Genomic DNA, 19,712 nt, shown 5'->3' with positions numbered 1-19,712 from the left:
TCAGTGGACAGTTATGAAATCGTCTTAGGACAAATCCATGGAGGCGTTTACATGAGCAGTTCCAAGGCAAATCAAAGGGTCGGTTTGTGATTCTTCTGTGTTGGCCTTTGTGTCTTTTATCTCTTCCAGCGAACCTTTTGGTTCCTAAGGAAGTTCACATGACATTAGATTGATACAGACAGATATGATTTCAAATGAACGGCACAGCCAGCCTCCTGCGGTTGTAGTTCTGCCTCTGCAAACTCAGCTAACCCCAGATGGAAAGGCTTTTTGAAAACCAAATTGCGTTTGTATGGAGCACAGGGCTTTCTTCACGTCATCCCTCCTTAAACCACAGAGTACAGCAGCAATGTGCATGACATTGACATTGGCTTGGGTGTCTTAAGCCTTCTAGAGCTGATTAAACGCTATTTGTTGTGGGACTCTAGGGTTCATGGCTGAACCGTGGCATAATTCAGCCGCTTGAAGTCCATGGTGGCCGTTCTGTGACTTGCTAATGTATGTATTTATTTTAGGTGCCAGTACTGGGGCTTTAGTTCAGAGCCTCTCTCTCTCTCTCTCTCTCTCCCTCCCTCTTTTCTTAAGGCTGGTGCTCTATCACTTGAGCCATAGCTCCATTTGTTTCTGTTTGTTCGCTTTTCAGTTAATTGGAGGTAAGAGTCTCATGGATTTCCTGCCCAGGCTAACTTTGAACTGTGACCTTCAGATCTCAGCCTCCTGACTAGCTAAGATCGCAGGCATGAGGTGCTAGCACTCAGTTCTTGCTAATATGTAACCACTGCAATTCACAAACCTACATGTCATTTTCTACTTTCCTCTGGCATCTTGGGGTTAGTTCCTGGCAGTGGGATTTCCAGGTCAAAGGGCACATGCGCTTTTGCTAATATTGCCAGAATTCCCTTCCCGTGGTGACGAGGCAAGCGCCTGCCACCCTGCCTCTCCCACCGATTGTGCCGTCGGACGCTGGGCTGCTGCCAATCAGATAGGAGAGCAATGGTATCAGCCTGTACTTTTCATTTGCATTTTTCTTGTTGTGAGGAGCCTGGGCTTTTCTCCCCACCGCCCTTAACTGGCAAAGGCCACAGACCTCTTTCCCCATGCACTGTTCATGTCTTCTGTCTACTTTCACCAGGGTTTCTCTGTCCTGTTCTTCACCTGGGTTTACGGGGCTTTGTGTATGGGTGACAGGGCCTTTGCTCTTGCATTTGTTACTTACCGTTTACTCTCCCCACAGTGTTTCTCTGGTTTCTTTTCCTACTGTTTCTTGGGGATCCCCCCTTCCTTACAGAACCTGCGTGGCTTCCTCTTAACCCGCATGTGGGAGCCCAGGGTCCCCTTGGCTATGGAGGTGCAGATGCGCGGTTCCTTTGGGGTGTGGTGGGTAGTGAAGGGGGGGTCTTTTCCGTCTGCTGTCCCCCGCCGGCTGAGGCACAGAGCTCAGGGGAGCTGCCCAGACCTTCCTGCTCCGCTGTCATTCACCCCTGTGAAGCAGGCCCGCCAGGTTGGAGGCTGCGGACAGGAGCTGCGTCCCGGTCCCGCGCGCCCTCCCCCCGTCACAGCTTTCCCACGAACGGCCCTGGAGCGGACCCGGCCCCACCTCCCAGCAAATCCGGGACCCAGGGGGTGCTCCCCGCGTCCCGGCGGCGCCCCTCTGTCCTCCTTGCCTCTCAGCCCCTTTCCAGGGTGGCTCAGAGGGAAGAAAAGTGGGTGCCGCGCGCCAGCAGGCTGGGCCCCTCCAGCACGGGCCGCACCTGTCGGCCTCGGGCCTTGCTCCCTAGTGTGGTAGGGGGACTCAGCCGCAGCCGGGGTGGGCTTCGGGCAGGCAACGGGGCGCGGACGGCAGGCGGGGCGGAAGGGAGAGGGGCGCAGGGCGGGGCGGAGCAGGTGGCTTGGGGCGCGCGCCCACAGGTGGGCTCGGACCTGGGCGCCGGGGCGGGGCGCGGGGCGGGCCCCGCGGGCCCCAGGGGGCCGCCCCGTCAGGCCCCGCCCCGCCCCCGGGAAGGGCGGGCCGCGTCCCCGCCAAGCCGTGCCCGGCGCCCGCCTCGGCCACAGCTCCGGGTGTCGGGGTGTCGGCACCGCCGCCCGTCCGGTCCCGGGCCTGCCTCCTCGCCATGGCCGCGGCCTCCTCCCCGCCCAGGGCCGAGAGGAAGCGCGGGGGCTGGGGCCGCCTGCTGGGCGCCCGGCGGGGCAGCGCGGGCCCGGCCAAGAAGTGCCCGTTCTCGCTGGAGCTGGCGGAGGGCGGCCCCGCGGGCGGCGGCGCGCTCTACGCGCCCGTGGCGGCCCCGGGCGGCTCGGGGCCGGCGCCCCCCGCCGCGCCCCCCGCCGCGCCCCGCGCCCCGGACCCCGGCCCGCGGCCGCCCGTGAGCCTCGACCCGCGCGTCTCCATCTACAGCGCGCGCCGCCCGCTGCTCGCGCGCACGCACGTCCAGGGCCGCGTCTACAACTTCCTGGAGCGCCCCACCGGCTGGAGGTGCTTCGTCTACCACTTCGCCGTGTGAGTGTCGGGGTCGCCGGCGGGGGGCGCGGGGCGCTGGGTCCCCGCGCGATGCCTTCCCCGGGGCGGGCCTGGGGGCGCGCACGCCGGGACCCCGCTGTCCCCGGGGCGCGGGGCGGGGGCCGGGGCCGGCAGGTGGACGCAGCTGGGGCGGGTTCGGGTCCGGCTCGCGGGCCTCCCGGGAGCAGCTGCGGCTCCTGCACACAGCGGGGCCAGGCCGCGCTGCACCTGGCGCTGCGGCCGATCAGGTGGCCCCCATTCAGCGCGCACACCGCAGCCGCGCCCGGCTCTGCACTGCTGGAGGGCCTGAGCACAGGAAGCCTCCGGGGAGGCCGCGCCTCGGTAACTTGCCAGATCTGATTTGGAGGACCCCTTGGTGGGTTGTTTCGGGGGTGGAGTGGGGTGGCCTCCCTGTTGCTTCCCCTGAGCGTAGCCCTCGTCCGAGGGACGCGTCAGTGGCCCCAGGCCGCAGCAGGGACGCGTCAGTGGCCCCAGGCCGCAGCAGGGCAGGTGATCTCCCTCCTTTTGCGTTGTGGATGGAGGCAGGAAGCACAAGGCTCGGGCACGCCCCCCCCCCCCCAGCTGACCATGGCTTTCGTCCTGTTCTCCCCCCAGCACTGCAGCTGGCCCTGCTCCTCCTGGGTCTGGGTCTCTGGGGGACGGGGAGAGAGGGGCCCTACCTGTGGCCACCCAGCACCGGGTGTTCTCAGGGTTTAGGGTCTTGGGTGCACTGACCCCGAGGGGTCTCCCAAGGCCTCAGACGGCAGTGCGATTGCCACTGTGCCAAACCTTCTTCCTGAGGCGCACGGATGGGGGCATGGCCGGCCACCAGCTGCGTCCTGTCTGCTACCTCTGCCCAGGAGCCCGTCCGCCTGGTGAGGACCTCCTGGAGGTGCAGACGGCGGTCAGTCACCAAAGCCCCTGGCCGGCCGGCGGCCGGGGTGGCCGGCGAGGAAGAGGGCTCGCCGCGCCCCGCCCCGGAGGAAGTCCCTGCTTACACTGCTCTCTTCCTGAATGGGATTGTTCAGCCCTCGGAAGTTTGCCCAGCCTCCGGGGCAGCTGGGAGCCGCAGGGCCTGGGCGGCTTCTAGGAGTGGCATCCTGGGCCCCTCTGGTGTGGAACGGTGCTGGTGCCAGGGCTGCCTCCCCAGTCTGCCCAGCTCTGAGCTCTGCCCCGCTGTAGGGGTGGCATGCATGAGACGTCGTCAGGAATATCCCCGCTGTGGGTTTGGGGGTGCAGATGGACCGGGGCCATGTGGAATGTGCAGTTTACCTGGGGCTTGGGAAGAGGTCTACCCCGTGACAACACGTGACCCACAAACCAGTCTCTGGTTGAGACACTTGGCCTGTGGGTGGGATCTGCTGAGAGACTCCAGCCCAGCCGCGGCCTTGTGGGCGGGGGGGGGGGGGGGGGGGGGAGGCAGGCCTGGGGACAGCGCTGCCCCACTGCTCTCAGAAGTCACAGGTGAGATGTGGTGAGACACAAAGTCCGATGGAATCTGGGCCTGTGTGTGTGTGTGCGTGTGCATACACGCATGTGCACACCAGGGGCTGGAGGTGAGAGTTGGACATGAGGACGCAGACCCGGACATCCTGTTCTCCCTCGGGGAAGCCCTGCTCTGGTCCAAGGAGACGGGCTTTTCCTGTGTCTGTGCGGCGTCCCTGGCTGGGGGGGGCAGGGTCAGCACCCGGGCTCTGCCCTTCCGGCCCCAGCCTTGGCCCCTCTCCTCAGCCCTCTGCCAGCATCCTTTGCAGCCCCACAGGGCAGCTCTAATCCTAGACTTGAGGGTGCGGGGGTTCAGGGAACCCCTGGCTGGACCTAAGGGCTCTAGTGACCTTGTCACTGGCCTTAGCCCGGGTGAAGGACGGACATCCAGCTGGCACCCGTGTGTGTGCTGAGATGCTTGGGCTGGATCCAGGTTGTGGCGGAGAAAAGGGACTTGAGGGAGAGGGCCCAGCTCCCGGCTCTCAAACCCAACCTAGCAGCCCAGCCCTCCTGCCTCCCTCCCCCCCCCAGCCTGTCCCTCCCCCCCTCAGCCTGTCCCTCCCCCCCCTCAGCCTGGCCCTCCCCCCCCTCCTCAGCCTGGCCCTCACCCCCCTCAGCCTGGCCCTCCCCCCCCTCAGCCTGGCCCTCCTGTCCCCTCAGCCTGGCCCTCCTGTCCCCTCAGCCTGGTCCTCCCCCCCCCTCAGCCTGGCCCTCCCCCCCCTCAGCCTGGCCCTCCCCCCCTCAGCCTGGCCCTCCCCCCCTCAGCCTGGCCCTCCCCCCCTCAGCCTGGCCCTCCTGTCCCCTCAGCCTGGCCCTCCCCCCCCTCAGCCTGGCCCTCCCCCCCTCAGCCTGGCCCTCCCCCCCCTCAGCCTGGCCCTCCCCCCCCTCAGCCTGGCCCTCCTGTCCCCACAGCCTGGCCCTCCTGTCCCCCACAGCCTGGCCCTCCTGCCTCCCTCTCCCCCCCTCAGCCTGGCCCTCCTGTCCCCCACAGCCTGGCCCTCCTGCTTCCCTCCCCCCACCTCAGCCTGGCCCTCCTGTCCCCACAGCCTGGCCCTCCCCCCACCTCATCCTGGCCCTCCCCCCCCCCCTCAGCCTGGCCCTCCTGTCCCCCACAGCCTGGCCCTCCTGTCCCCCTCAGCCTGGCCCTCCTGCCTCCCTCCCCCCCTCAGCCTGGCCCTCCTGTCCCCACAGCCTGGCCCTCCTGTCCCCACAACCTGGCCCTCCCCCCCCCCTCAGCCTGGCCCTCCCCCCCTCATCCTGGCCCTCCCCCCCCTCAGCCTGGCCCTCCCCCCCTCATCCTGGCCCTCCCCCCCCTCAGCCTGGCCCTCCTGTCCCCCTCAGCCTGGCCCTCCTGTCCCCCTCAGCCTGGCCCTCCTGTCCCCCTCAGCCTGGCCCTCCTGTCCCCCTCAGCCTGGCCCTCCTGTCCCCCTCAGCCTGGCCCTCCTGTCCCCCTCAGCCTGGCCCTCCTGTCCCCCTCAGCCTGGCCCTCCTGTCCCCCTCAGCCTGGCCCTCCTGTCCCCACAGCCTGGCCCTCCTGTCCCCCACAGCCTGGCCCTCCTGCCTCCCTCCCCCCACCTCAGCCTGGCCCTCCTGTGCCCCCCTCTCTGCCTGCCTGGCTGACTATGCCCAGTTCTCATGGCTTTGGCACCATGCAGCGTGTTAATCATTGATGGGTCTTGCACCTGGATGTGGAGGTTTACCAGGCCTGTCTGCCCACTTTCCAGGAGCAGAGGCCAGGCACAGGACTGGCCACCACCTGCCTGGGCCCCGGTGCCAGTGCCCAGGGTGGGCCCTGGGCCTCTGTCCTACAGAAGGGCCCCGAGAGGGTGGAGAGCCGAGGGGGCCACGGCGCCTCAGTGGTCCTCATCGCTCTCCCGTCCCCTCGGCTCCCTCCTCTGTCCCGGGCCTGGGTGTGGATAAACCCGGATTTCCTCTGGGACTCCTTCCTGAGCCTGGGCTCTCGGGAGACCCCTCATGCCCAGCCCCGTGTCGGGATGTGCTGTTCTCCACACGGCATGCCTCCCCTCGGCATGTTACCAGTTAGATGACCAGACAGCCTTCGCGGGGAGCGGGAGGTGGGGGCCCAGTGGGCGGAGGGCCTGCCCCCAGGCCCAGGCCCAGCAAGGCTGAGGCCCAGGAGCCTTGTAGGGCGGAGCCGGACCCTGGCATGCCTGCCTTCCAAGGGGCAGCCCGGGCACCAGGGCCCTGCCTCACCCCTGTGGGCCTGAGGCTGGACGGTCTGCTCTGCCCCTCCGAGCGGCAGCCATCGCTGCCTCCCTGCTGAGGGTGAGCTGCCCAGATTTCAGGAGACAGTGGAAGCCCCCCCAGGGCTTGGCGAAGTTGGAGGGGACGCAGGGAGGGGGGGAGCGGGGTCCACGGCCTCTGCTGAGGGCCTGCCGTGGCTGGCACGTCTGTGTCTGCCAGGCCCGGGCTGGCCGGTCCCCGTCCAAGGCCTGGCAGCCGTGGGAGCCAAGGCTGGGGCTCCTTCCCTGCCCCGACATCACGGCCGCCGCACAGCCCGCCCCCCCCCCCCCAGTGGGCTCCCCGCATCTTCCTGCGGAGGAGCGGGGCGTCTGGGCTGCTGCTTGTTCTAGAAGGAGGAGCCAGCTGCTTCCCGAGGCGGGGGCACCGACCAGCCCGGCCGCCTCTGCCCGGGACTGGCACACCAGGCGCTGTCTGTGCTGCCCCTCGGTTCGGCTGCTTCCTCTGCCCACAGTCCCAGTTCCCAGCGCGGCAGCGTGGGCTCCGCACAGGGAACGCCTCCTCCAGGAGGCCCTCTCCGCAGAGCGATGCTGCTTTTCCCCAGCTGGCCAGCTCCGCGCTCGGAGCCCCCTCCCCATGCCGCCGCCGGCTCCGGTGCTGTGCCCGTGTAACTGTGCGCTCCTCTCTGTGTCCCTGGGCATTTCAGGGCCTGGGGGACAGTGCCGCCTGAGCTGACTGGCACTTCGGGGGATTCAGGCCTGGGTGGCGTGGAGGCCCTTCTTGCCCCCCCCCCCAATCTCTTTCCGCTGCCGCGGCCGCAGCTTGATCTGCTGCAGCCTGGCCGCCTGGGTCTGATGACATCTGCCCGTGGGTATTTTTATCCGGCACATTCCTGAGCCAGGAGAGTCAGGGCAGAGCCCCAGCCCCCGGGTGTCCAGGGCGGTCCTCAGACCCTGCCTGCTTGGGTTCTGGGGGGAGGGGGGAGGGAAGGCTCTGGCGGGGCTGGGTGGGGGTCGGGGCTGAGAGGCCCGGCTCGCTGTGGTTTGGACACACGTCTGATGGCCGGGGACGTCGGCCACCACTGTGGAGCCCGACCACTCTAAAATCGAATGGCTGCGTCTTGCTTGAGCCGAGACGTGTGCACCTGCCAGGAGTCCGTCCGTGGTTGGAGGAATGGCGGCACATACTCCCCCTTCCAGGGCTGGGCTCTCGTCCTCAGCTCTGTGCTCTTAGACTCTGTTCCCTTTGCGTTTGTCTCCTCTTCCTTTTGCTGCCCAAGCCTTGTACCCGGACCAATGCCGGAAGCATTTTCCCCACGATTTCGTCTTGTCATTTGATAGATTCATGTCTTGCATTTCAGTCATTGGTCCATTTTGAATCGATTTTTTTTTTTTATAGTGAAAGTCTAGTTTTTTTAAAATTTGCATGTGGCTATCACATGAAAAGTGGAGGAGACTTCTTTTTCCTTTAACGTTTGTCAAAAAGCAGTTGGCTGTAAACACTTGGGTTTATTAGCTGTTGCATCTGTGTGTGTGTGTGTGTGTGTGTGTGTGTGTGTGTGTGTAGAGAGAGCGTGAGCAAGAGCGCACCATGCTGTTTAGGTTACTGTAACTTTGTAGCATGTTTCAAAGTTGAGTATTCTAATGTTACTAGCTTTTTCTCAGGATTGATGTAGTCATTCAGGATTTTTGTGATTCCATATAATTTTTTACTTTTTTTTAGTTCTGTGACTAATACCATTGGTAATTTGATAGGAATTCTATTGAATCTGTATATCTTTCTGAATAGTAATGACATTTTAACTGTGTTTTTCTAATCCACGAACGTGGTGCGTGTGTGTGTGTGTGTGTGTGTGTATCCTCTTCAATTTCCTTACAACTTGTAGCATCCATTGTGGAAGCAATGACATATTTTCTTGGTGTACTGCTATTCAGAGCAGGGTGGTTTTCTTGCTGTTACGCTCAACAGATTAGTGATGGGCGTGTAAAAGAGCTACTGGTGTCGACGCGCTGGTTTCCGCGTGTTGGTTTTTGTTCTGCAGATGCACACATTGAGTCATTTCAGCAGGTGTTCGGTGTTGTGTTTACGTTTTTCGGTGTGTGCCACCGCGGGCAGGCTGCGTGGCTGCCCCCTCTCCTCCCCGCAGGGGCTGCGTGGCTGCCTCCTCTCCTCCCCGCAGGCAGAGGCTGCGTGGCTGCCTCTTCTCCTCCCCGCAGGGGCCGCGTGGCTGCCTCCTCTACTCCCCGCGGGCAGGCCACGTGGCTGCCTCCTCTCCTCCCCGCGGGCAGGCCGCGTGGCTGCCTCCTCTCCTCCCCGCGGGCAGGCCGCGTGGCTGCCTCCTCTCCTCCCTGCAGGGGCTGCGTGGCTGCCTCCTCTCCTCCCTGCAGGGGCTGCGTGGCTTTCCCCTCTCCTCCCCCCAGGGGCTGCGTGGCTGCCTCCTCTCCTCCCCGCAGGCAGGGGCTGCGTGGCTGCCTCCTCTCCTCCCCACAGGCAGGGGCTGCGTGGCTGCCCCCTCTCCTCCCCGCAGGGGCTGCGTGGCTTTCCCCTCTCCTCCCCGCAGGCAGGGGCTGCGGGGCTGCCTCCTCTCCTCCCCGCAGGGGCTGCGTGGCTGCCCCCCTCCTCCCCGCGGGGGCTGCGTGGCTGCCTCCTCTCCTCTCCTTCCCCGCTGGGCTGACAGCACCGCTGCCTCCACCCTGGTGGCGGTTGCTGCTGCTTTCTGGCTGTGTGTCACCCGTGACTTCTGTTGTTTTGAGGACTTTCTCTCCAAACCTAATTATAGGAGGTCTTTTACTTTCTTATCATGAAGATTGTCGAGATGTACCAGTGCCCTTCCTGCCACCCCCAGCCTTCTATCTCAGAAGGACTGGGACTAGGACTCGGGGCCTTGGGCTTGCAGGCGCTCTGTCACTTAGGCCCTATTTGCCATACTGGACTGTGATGCTCCTGCCTGCGCCTGCTGTGTAGCTGGAATCACAGGTTGATACTACCACACCCATCTTGGTTGTTGAGATGGGGCTCACTAACTTTGGTGGGCTGACCTCTTGCCCTGATCCTGCCAGTCTTTACCTCCTAAGTATCTGGGATTACAGGCCTGAGCCACCCAGTCTTCAGCTTTTCTGTATTGATTCAATCTCTTTAGTGGTCTGTTCAGATTTTCCAGGTCTCTGATTTTGGTAGGTTGTATGTATTCAGGAATTTATTCATTTTTTCCCCTGTGAATTTTCCAAATTGTTGATGTACAAAGTATATGTCAGTAATCGGCCCTAGTGATCCTTTTTTAGTTCTGATTTATTTGGGTCTCCTTATTTTCTTTTTCTTCTTCTTCTTCTTCTTTTTTTTTTTTTTGTCGGTTGTGGGGTTTGAACTCTGGGCCTGGGCGCTGTCCCTGTGCTCTTCAGCTCAAGGTGAGCGCTCTACTGCTTGAGCCACAGCGCCACTTCTGGTTTTCTAGTGGTTTTTATTGGGGATAAGAGTCTCATAGACTTTCCTGCCCAGGCTGGCTTTGAGCTGTGATCCTCAGATCTCAGCCTCCTGAGTAGCTAAGATGACAGACACGAGCCACCGGTGCCCGGCTTGGGTCTCCTTATTTTCTTGGTTCATCTAGCTGAAGACTTGTTAATTTTTCCAAAATTCCAGTTCTTTGTTTCATTGGTCCTCCCCTCCCCTCCTGTCTTCTCCCCTCCTCTCTTCTCCCCTCTCCTCCCCTCCCTTCTTTGCCATGATCCTCAGATCTCAGCCTCCTGAGTAGCTAGGATGACAGATGGGAGCCACCAGCACCTGGCACCAGTACTTCTTTCGCTGAGGGTTTTCTTGAAATGATGCCTGTCTCCTTTCCTCCGTAATGCAACCTGCTCGCTTGTTCTCTCATCCTGAAATACCCATACTGCACTGCTTACATTGTCCTCTCCTGAAGTACCACAGTGCAGCCTGCTCGCTCACCTGACCTCCACTCACGATGAGCGCACCGCAGGGCCGCAGTCCACCGGTAGATGTGCCCCAGCAGGGCTGCGGCTGGCACAGCCAGCCAGAGTGGTCAAAGCAAGTGGGGGGCCTCAGCCCCCCAAGTCTGCACGCCCTGTGACCGAGGGCGAAGCCTTACCACTGCGGGAGAGGATGGGCGACCCTGGCCTGGCACGCCCCCGTGTGACCCGGTGACCCGGGTGACCCGGTAGGCACGTGTCCTCCTTCAGGGTCTGCCCATTCCTCCAGTGTCTGAAGAAGCTGCGTCGGGTCCCCGGGGAGGCCAGAACTTTGGGGCCAACCTCTCCAGAACCTGTCTGGACACAGGGTCCTGGGGTCGGGGCACCCCAGCCCGCCCAGGACCAGGGCGTCATCTCGGAGACTCAAGGCAAAGCTTGCCAACTGCAAGACTCCAGTTGTGCGAGCACTGAGGATTGAGGGCCCGGGCAGAGGGCAGAGACGGAAGGAATCTGGGGTGATGCTTCCCTAGCTCCCCATCAGACAGATCTCAGACGCCCTCGGTTCCTTGGCAGACTGTTCTGTGTGCGTGGAGCAGACACACACAGGCCCTCACCAACGCCTCCCCGGCCCTGGCCCGGGTGCGGGGTGTGTGGGGGCCCGGGGCGGGGGCTCACCCGGGGCGGGGCACAGAGGACACATGTGACACTGGCCCTGACCGCAGGCCGAGGCAGGAGCGTCGGGGACTCAGCCAGCCTCAGGGCCTCTGCTTCCTGGAGCGAGGGAGGGAGATACCATGGGTGCAGACTGAGGTCGAGGCTGGAAGGGAGTCGAGTGGGAACTCTATCTTAGAAAAGATCCCTGCCAAGGTTACGTGTCACGTGGCACGGCCCTCACCCCAGAACCCACAAGTGGGGTCCGGTCCCACCCCTCCCAAAACCTGGGGAAAGGGCTCGGCGGGGCCATTGTGCCCCCCCCCCCCCCCGCCCGCTGTCTCTCAAGTTCCAGAAGCCCTTCCTGTCCCTGGCTGCCTTTGGAGTGGGCAGACTGTACCCCACCACGGGGAGCACACAGGGCGCGGGTGGGGACCGTCCTCCCCTCCCCGCCCTCCCTCCTCCCCCCTTCGCTTTTTCCTTCCTCTTTCCCCTTCTTCTTTCTCCTCCCCCTTCCTCCTGCACTTTCTCTCTCTCTCCCCCTTCCTTCCTTCCTCCTCTTCTCTCTCTCCTTCCTCCTTCTTTCTCTCCTTCCTCCTCTTCTCTCTCCTTCCTCCTCTTTCCTTCCTCTTCTCTCTCCTTCCTCCTCTTCTCTCTCTTCTTCCTCTTCTCTCTCCTTCCTCTTCTCTCTCTTTCCTCCTCTTCTCTCTCTTCTTCCTCTTCTCTCTCCTTCCTCCTCTTCTCTCTCCTTCCTCCTCTTCTCTCTCTTCCTCTTCTCTCCTTCCTCTTCTCTCTCCTCCTCTTCTCTCTCTTCTTCCTCTTCTCTCTCCTTCCTCCTCTTCTCTCTCCTTCCTCCTCTTCTTTCTCTCCTTCCTCCCACCCACAGCGGTTCTGCTTACAGGCCTCAGGAGCTCAGGGCCCTCACCTGTTTCCAGGAAAGGAGTTGCAGGAGTCTTTGATATGGCTTTTGTTCCTCTGTGTGTGTGTGTGTATGCGTGCGTGCCTGTGTGTGTGTGCACACGCGTGCACACTCCCCTCCCGTGCTCGCCTCTGGTCGAGGATAGCAGTCTGTGGCTCTGGCGCATGGCCGGCCCGTGTGTCCAGGGCAGTGGGGAGGCGGCCGGGGCCGCCCTTTCACCCAGGCTGTCCCCTGCTGCCCCCCGTCCCCCCATCCCCCCCCCCGAGCGGGAGGGTGTGGTGAGGCTGCTTCTTGCCTCTCCCTCCTCTCCCTCAGCTGGATGGTCGGGGCGAGTGGAATCGGAGCCGGGTCCCCTCCTCCAGACCCGCTGTCCGCGCCGGGCGTGGCTGCGGTGGGTCGCGCCAGCCAGGTGGGAGGACTGGTTTAGCAAGGAGCCGTGAGGTTTCTTCCTTGTCCGGGGAGCTGTGGGCCAGGGAGGAGCGGTGTGGGCCAGCCGCGTGGCCCTGCGGTGTTTCCCGCCATCCCAGCGCAGCGCCCAGCGGGCAGCCTTGTCATCCTCCGAGTCGGAGCCGGCCTGGCAGCTCTCGGTGGCACTGCCACCGCCCACCCTGGCGGCCCATCGGCCGTGCTGCTGCCGCTCCTGCGCATCCTGGCCCAGGCCAGACCAGGTCCGCGCGTCACCGCTCAGAACTCCAGAACCCCCAGGCCACGGGAGAGGAAGAACCCCCCGTGAGCGGGGTCTGAGGGGCCTGGGCACCGCCGCTTCCCACCCCGCGGCCCCGGGGCACGCTGCTCCTCACGCTCCTCACACACCGCTCCTCACCGGCGTCCATGGCCGCGGCTGGCCCTGGGCTGACTGGGAGCCGTGCTGGGGGCTGGGAAGGGCGTGTCTGTGGTCAGCGTGGGGACCTCCTGGTGGCTTGAACTCAGCTGATGGATGTGGGTGTGGCCGGCTGGCCATGGTGCCCCTGCCCCGCGGGCAGGCCGGGCCGAGGATGGGTTGGATGCTGAGGGCCTCGGGGCCCAGCCCGGCCGCTCCTTCCCTTGACTCCCTCCCTCCCTGGCCCCCACTGTGGCCCCACTGTGGCCCCCGCCTTGCAGAACCATGGGTGGGAATGGCGTCCACACCCTCTGCTCCCACCCGAGGGGCGCTTCTCACACCACCCTGCCCCTGAACACCTCTGCCTGGGCCTGGGCAGAGGGCTTCCAAGGCCCCAGGAGACACCCCCCCCCCAAACCAGACCAGCAGGGGGAGGGGTGGAAGGTGAGGAGAGACTGGGTGGTGCCAGCAGGAACAGCAATCTTGTAGAGAGCGGAGGGGGCAGGGCTGCAGAGCGCAGCACAGGACGGGGAGCCCCCTGTAGGACAGCACAGGACGGGGGGGGAGCCCCCTGTAGGACAGCGGGGGGGGGGGGTGAGCAGAGCTGAGCCCCTGGCACTCGGATCCTTTCCTGGGGCTGGGCCCTGGGGGACAGGGGTGGAGGCTGTGGGGTGGCCCAGGGTAGTGGAGGCTGTGAAGGGCCCTGGACAGAGATGGGGGGATCAGGGAGGTGGGGGGTTGTGGGGAGATGGGGGGGCTCCAGGGAGATGGGGGTCCCCGGGGTCTCTGGTTTGCCTTTGTCGGAAGTGTGGCCGTGCTTGTGGGGCAGTCACCGCGGGTCACCTGTTGACCTCCCCGCCCCCCTCGCACCTAATCCACACCTTGTTGTGCCTGCAGGTAGAACGGGAGGGAGGGACACAGCGCCTTTTGAGCGGGGCTGGGGCGGTGCTCTGAGGGGAGAGGTTTGCCCGCTCTGCCTGGGCTGGGGACTGCTCAAGGTCCTGGCTAGGGCCCTAGGGAGGTGCAGCACCTCCCTGGCGAGGGCTGGAATGTTCTGGCTGTCCTTGGCACAGGGGCGGGGGCTCTGCGGCTTTGCTGGCCTCTTCTGAAGCAGGCCCTGCCCCCCCCCTCCTCTCCTCCCCTCCCCCCCAGCGCTTATCAGGGCCTCGCTGGCGGTCTGCCTGCCACCTCAAAGTCACGCCGCCCGGCACAGGCAGGCAGCCTCGGGTCATCCAGCCTCGTTGGGGCGGGGGACGGGGGCTGTTGGTGTGGGGCGTGCTCTGAGCAGGCGTGGGGTGTGCCAGGCTGGGCTGGTGGCCCATCAGGGGTTCTCACACACCCAGGCCTAGGTCTGCACCTTTTGTATGTGCCCTGCTCACTCCCTGGCACAGCTCGGGGCTGAAACTGCCAGCCAGGGTCTTGTGTGATGGCAGGGGCCGCTGTGGGTGTCACATGCACGCGTCAGCCAGAAGGTCAGACGGACGTGTCTCTCTGGGTGTGAGCAGTGCCTGGGCTGGGGTTCCTTGCACAGCGGAACTCTGATGACCGCCCCCTGTTGTCACAGGACAGCACCGTGGGCACTGGATGTCACCAGTGGGAACAGAGGGGCCTGGACAGGAGGGCACAGGAGGGACACTTTGAAACGATCAGAAGGGGCCTGGGTTTGACTGACCCGGAAGTGGGGCTAACTCTGGGAGGTGTCTGGTGCCAGTGCAGAAAGGTTCAGAAAGTGGGTGCAAAGGGTCCAAGGTGGTGGCCCCTGGTTTCTTGACATGAAGCTTATTTCTTTACTTTGGAGGAACTGGGGTTTGAACACAAGGCCTCAGGCTTGCTCAGCAGGCCCTGTGCCTCTGAGCCACTCCTCTTTCTGGGAGGTTTTCTGTCTAGAGGCGATGGTATGTTTTCAGTGATACAGATGCACTGTTGTGGGAATAAGTAGAAATTCAAAAGCAAAAGCCTGTGCAGGGTTCGGGGGCCTTGATTTCCTTGACATGTTGGATTGGGAGCTCTGTGTGAAGTGGGTATGATCAGTCTGGTTTGGGTTGAGAGCTCTGTGTGAAGTGGGTTTGATCTGGTCTCATTTGGGGTTGGGAGCTGTGGGTGAAGGGGGTGTGATCTGGTTTGGGTTGACAGCTCTGGGTGAAGTGGGTATGATCAGTCTGGTTTGACGTTGAGAGCTCTGAGTGAAGTGGGTGTGATCAGTCTGGTTTGGGGTTGAGAACTCTGGGGTGAAGGGGGTGTGATCTGGTCTGGTTTGGGGTTGACAGCTCTGGTGTGAAGTGGGTATGATTTGGTCTGGTTTGGGGTTGAGAGCTCTGGTGTGAAGTGGGTGTGATCTGGTCTGGTTTGGGGTTGAGAGCTCTGAGTGAAGTGGGTGTGATCAGTCTGGTTTGGGGTGATTGCTCTGGTGTGAAGTGGGTGTGATCAGTCTGGTTTGGGGTGATTGCTCTGGTGTGAAGTGGGTGTGATCTGGTCTGGTTTGGGGTTGACAGCTCTGGGTGAAGTGGGTGTGATCAGTCTGGTTTGGGTTGAGAGCCCTGGTGTGAAGTGGGTATGATTAGTCTGGCTTGGGGTTGAGAACTCTGGTGTGAAGTGGGTGTGATCAGTCTGGTTTGGGGTGATTGCTCTGGTGTGAAGTGGGTGTGATCTGGTCTGGTTTGGGGTTGACAGCTCTGGGTGAAGTGGGTGTGATCAGTCTGGTTTGGGTTGAGAGCCCTGGTGTGAAGTGGGTATGATTAGTCTGGCTTGGGGTTGAGAACTCTGGTGTGAAGTGGGTGTGATCAGTCTGGTTTGGGGGTGATTGCTCTGGTGTGAAGTGGGTGTGATCAGTCTGGTTTGGGTTGAGAACTCTGGGGTGAAGGGGGTGTGATCTGGTCTGGTTTGGGGTTGAGAGCTCTGGTGTGAAGTGGGTGTGATCAGTCTGGTTTGGAGTGAGAGCTCTGGTGTGAAGTGGGTGTGATCTGGTCTGGTTTGGGGTGAGAGCTCTGGTGTGAAGTAGGTGTGATCAGTCTGGTTTGGGGTTGAGAGCTCTGGTGTGAAGTGGGTGTGATCTGGTCTGGTTTGGGGTTGAGAGCTCTGAGGTGAAGTGGAAGTGATCAGTCTGGGGTTGAGAGCTGTGTGTGAAGTGGGTGTGATCAGTCTGGTTTGGGGTGAGAGCTCTGGTGTGAAGGGGGTGTGATTAGTTTGGTTTGGAGTGAGAGCTCTGGTGTGAAGTGGGTGTGATCTGGTCTGGTTTGGGGTGAGAGCTTTGGGTAAAATGGGTGTGATCAGTCTGGTTTGGGATGAGAACTATGGTGTGAAGTGGGTGTGATCAGTCTGGTTTGGGGGTGAGAGTTCTGGGTGAAGTGTCATCAGGTCTGGTTCAGGACGTGGGGCAGGTGAGTGGTCTTGAGGCTGGTCCCAGCAGCCATGCCTACACTGGGCCCCGCAGGGCTCTCGATCTGTGCCTGGCAGCCCTCAGGGGCCCTGGGTACTGTCTTTGGGGGTCTGAGGGTAGAGGGCGAGCCATGGGCAGGGTTCCAGCATGTTGGTTCCCCATTTTTTGCGGGGGGCAGAGTCGTGCAGTCTGTATCTAGGCTCCTGGAGTGTGACTGGCCTCTGGCCCACAGCCTGGGACCTCCAGGTGCTGCTGGAAATGTCGGCTCAGGCAGGCTGGGCAGAGGGTGCCCGCAGCCCCCACAGATGGGCCTGGGGCTGCAGCGTGGGTCCTGTTTGGGGCATCAACCTATTGATGAAATGATCTGGGAATCTCCTGCCTTCTCTGTCAACGGGGGCAGAGTGAGGGATGTGCTTCCTCCATAGGTCCTCTATTCCAGGAAGGAAGGAGGGAGGGAAGGAGGGAGGGAGGAGGGAGGGAAGGAAGGAGAGAAGAAGGGAGGGAGGGAAGGAGGGAGGGAGGGGAGGAGGGAGGGAAGGAAGGAAGGAGAGAAGAAGGGAGGGAGGGAAGGAGGGAGGGAGGGGAGGAGGGAAGGAAGGAAGGAGAGAAGAAGGGAGGGAGGGAAGGAGGGAGGGAGGGAGGAGGGAGGGAAGGAGGGAGGGAGGGAGCGAAGGAAGGAAGGAAGGAGAGAAGAAGGGAGGGAGGGAAGAAGGGAGGGAGGGGAGGAGGGAAGGAAGGAAGGAGAGAAGGGAGGGAGGGAGGAAGGGAGGGAAGGAGATAGGGAGGGAAGGAGGGGGAGGGAGGGAGGGATGAAGGAAGGAAGCTGGCAGGCAGGCAGGCTTGTCCTGGCCCTAGGTGCCTGGCACACAGTTGCGGCCGTCACTGCCTTGTGGGCTGGCCTTGGTCCGGCCATGCAGCCCAGCCAGCTGAGGGTCTGATGAGAGCTGGGCTGGGCCCCGGCCGACACATCTGTGTCTCTGAGGCTTGGACCAGTGAGAGGCAGGTGCTCGTCTGGGTCATCTGGGCTTGGATGGCAGGGCTGAGGTCACAGGACTGTCCAGTTATTCTTGAGGAAGTCTGCGCTGTCCACTTCATGCCCTCCCTCGCTGCCCACCCCGTGCCTCTGCCCACAGTGTGGCTCTGCCCACACTGACTGCATTGTGCAAGTGCCCGCCCAGGGTGGGGCAGCTGGACCTGCAGGGGGGGTGCGGGGAGGGCACTGTGGGAAGCTGGCCAGGCCTGCCTGGGGAGGGCTCAGGGGACAGGGTGAGGAGCCCGCCCCCACCAGCCTCCCGGGAGGGGCCTCTGGACGAGTGGTCTTGGTCTCTGCCCCGCCGTGGCCGGCCGTCCCCCTGGAGAGAGGCTGCGACTGAGGGAGGCACCAACCACGCCCCCCGGAGGCCGCGGTGGGCACTGGGGGCTCTCACGGGCTGGGCCTGGCAGCCATTGGGCGCCATGTTTTCCTGGGCTGCTCTGGCTCTGGATGGTTCCTGGAAGCCAGTGCTAGCAGACTTGTCACCTGACAGGTACCTCTGGGTTTCTCCTCTGTGTGTGTGTGGTACACCTGAGGGCTGGGTGGGAGCACTTGGGAACATATCAAGTCCCCGAGCCCTCGGCCCTGGCGGGCTGCCCCCACGGGACAGCAGTAACTGCTTGCTAGAGGAGACACGAGCAGGCCGTGGCCCGCACACCCATTTCCCAGCCGGGGAGACTGAGGCTTGCGACAGAGAAGAGGCTTCAAGGGGAAGGCAGCGTCTGGACCAGCTCTGCCCGGCCCTGTTCACTGAGGCACTCAGAGCGTTTCCCCACACTGGACATGCCTCCCCGTTTTGCAGGAGGACGGGAGGGTCTCGGGGGGGGAGGTGCTGGCATTCGGGTCAGGGAGGATGCGGGGCTGTTGGGCGTAGCAGCCGCAGGCTGAGACAGGGACCAGGTCAGTACCGTGGACCTGACTGTCCAAGGGTGTCCAGCCCGAGGCCAGCTTCACCGAGCCAAAGCAGCCTCCACCCACCGGGTTGGACCCCTCCGGGGAGCAGGGCTGCCTGTGGGTGAGAGCGCCAGCCTGGCCAGGGGCTCACAGCCGCACGGGCAGCGCGGCGGGTTCTGTCTGTGGTTTTGGGTCCCTGTTGGGCCTCAGTTGCTGGGTGACACATACACGTGATCCCTTGCCAGATCGGCATTTCTACTTCTGCCCGTGGCGTTCCGGTCTGCATGTTCCTTTGTCTCAGGCAACTGTCTGTGTTCAGTGTGGGGCCGGGCACCAGAGCGCACACCTGGCCTACACGTACCGGAAGGTAGCAGCACCCCTTCCCGGGGTGACCATGAAAGGTGTCCCCAGCGTGGCCCTCTGAGGAGCCCTTGCTCACAGAGTCGTCATGGGGAGGGCCTGAGAGCGCAGCGCAGGGCGTGGAGCACCGGCGTGGAGCACGGGGTCAGCGGGGCGGGCGTGGTGGGCAGCACCGGCGTGGAGCACGGGGTCAGCGGGGCGGGCGAGGATCTGCTCACTGCACAGCGCCTGCGTCTGAAGCTGGTCGTGCTGTCAGACTGCTGTCCTCTTACCCGTGGGCTCTGTGTGGATCGCCCCGTCCTGTGCCCCCACGGTCGGTGCCTTCCAGCGGGGTCGGCGCAAGCCCGGGAACGGGCATTAGTGCTTTATGAAGTGCAGGGGAGGGGAGGGGCGGCTCAGTGCTGTCCCCAGGGGCAGCAGGGAGACGGGGTGGGGGCCCAATGTCCAGCTCAAGTTCAGGGCTGTCCTGGTCCGATGTTGGGTCTGGCTCAGATGATGCTCACAGTCGCCAGCCGTTCTGAGTGGCACTGTGGACCCGGGCTCTGGCCCACGAGTGAGCTGTGCTGGCAGAGGGCTCGGGCACAGGCTCCTGCCCATCTTCCGATGCTTCGTCCATGCGCCTCCGGCTGGCCTGGCCCACGGAGCTTGTCCCCCTGTGCCCAGCCCCCCTTGTTGGTGGTGTCTGAGCTCTAGCCTGTGGCCTTGGATGAGGTCACCCCACAGGCCTGCCAGCTGCTGCTCCCCGGAGACCCCTGTGCACCCCCCCATCGGGTCCTGCCCTGCCCCCCTGTGACCTGCCCCCCTGTGACCTGCCCCCCTGCCGCTAGCCTGCAGGTCCCTCCCCGGGTGCTTCCACCCCTGGCTCTGCAGCCTCCTCCCAGCATGCAGTGGGCTTGGCACTCACCTCCAAGGACCGGCTCTGGTCAGCCATGAGTAAGGCCCGGCCATTCCTGGGGGCTGCCTGGAGGCGTTGGTTGGCAGCAGAATGCTGGGAGCCCGGGAGAGGGGCTCCAGGTGCATTGCAGGCCGGGAGGAGAGGACCTGGAGAGTGGGTTCCAGGTCTCGGCTGCTGTGGGTGGGGCTCTGTGCGTGGGTGTGTAGGCGTGTCTGTGAGCGTGGGTGTGCAGGGTGTCTGAGTGCAGGTGCACTGGCTCTGGCTTCCGCTGGCCAATGCGGAACGTCTTGCTGTTTTTGATGACTTCCCCTTCCCCGCGGCTCTGCAGTGGGTCCAGCTGCTTGGTGGCCTGCAAGGACCCTTGCCCTCCTCCCCTCCCAGCCGAGCTCCTTTGCTCCTGTAACAGCCGTGCGTGCTGCTGTGTGTCCACTGTGGCTTTGATGGGCGTGGCCCTGGTCGGCCGTGGCACCGAACACTGTCCCCCAGATCCACTGGCCAGGTCGTTTGCACGGCATCTCTTGAGGTCTATCTCCTCTTCCTGGTTTTCATTTTGATACATGCACATTCATTGTTCGGAGGAATTGAGCCTTTGGATTCCTCCCCGAAATACACGCGCCTGCAGCCAGCTTGCTGGCGTGTAAACGCACTGAGCCGCGTCTATGC

General features: G+C 63.2%; 1 protein-coding gene across 2 annotated transcripts in view; it reads left to right on the top strand.

Annotated features, from left to right (window-relative positions):
* Window positions 1-2,068: 2,068 nt before the first annotated feature.
* Kcnq1 (potassium voltage-gated channel subfamily Q member 1) overlaps window positions 2,069-19,712 on the top strand; it is a 285,785-nt gene continuing 268,141 nt past the window's right edge. For both annotated transcript variants that reach the window (XM_042672583.1, XM_042672584.1), the window contains exon 1: window positions 2,069-2,494. In XM_042672583.1, coding sequence (XP_042528517.1) covers window positions 2,112-2,494 — 383 coding nt within the window. In that variant the 5' untranslated portion in view covers window positions 2,069-2,111. The remainder of the gene's footprint in view (window positions 2,495-19,712) is intronic.

The sequence above is a fragment of the Dipodomys spectabilis genome, unplaced genomic scaffold, assembly GCF_019054845.1.
Source record: "Dipodomys spectabilis isolate Male_0828 unplaced genomic scaffold, ASM1905484v1 ptg000728l, whole genome shotgun sequence".
In the NCBI taxonomy this organism is placed as follows: domain Eukaryota; kingdom Metazoa; phylum Chordata; class Mammalia; order Rodentia; family Heteromyidae; genus Dipodomys; species Dipodomys spectabilis.
The sequence above is the reverse complement of the archived record's forward strand: the minus strand, read 5'-3'. Positions and strand labels throughout refer to the sequence as shown.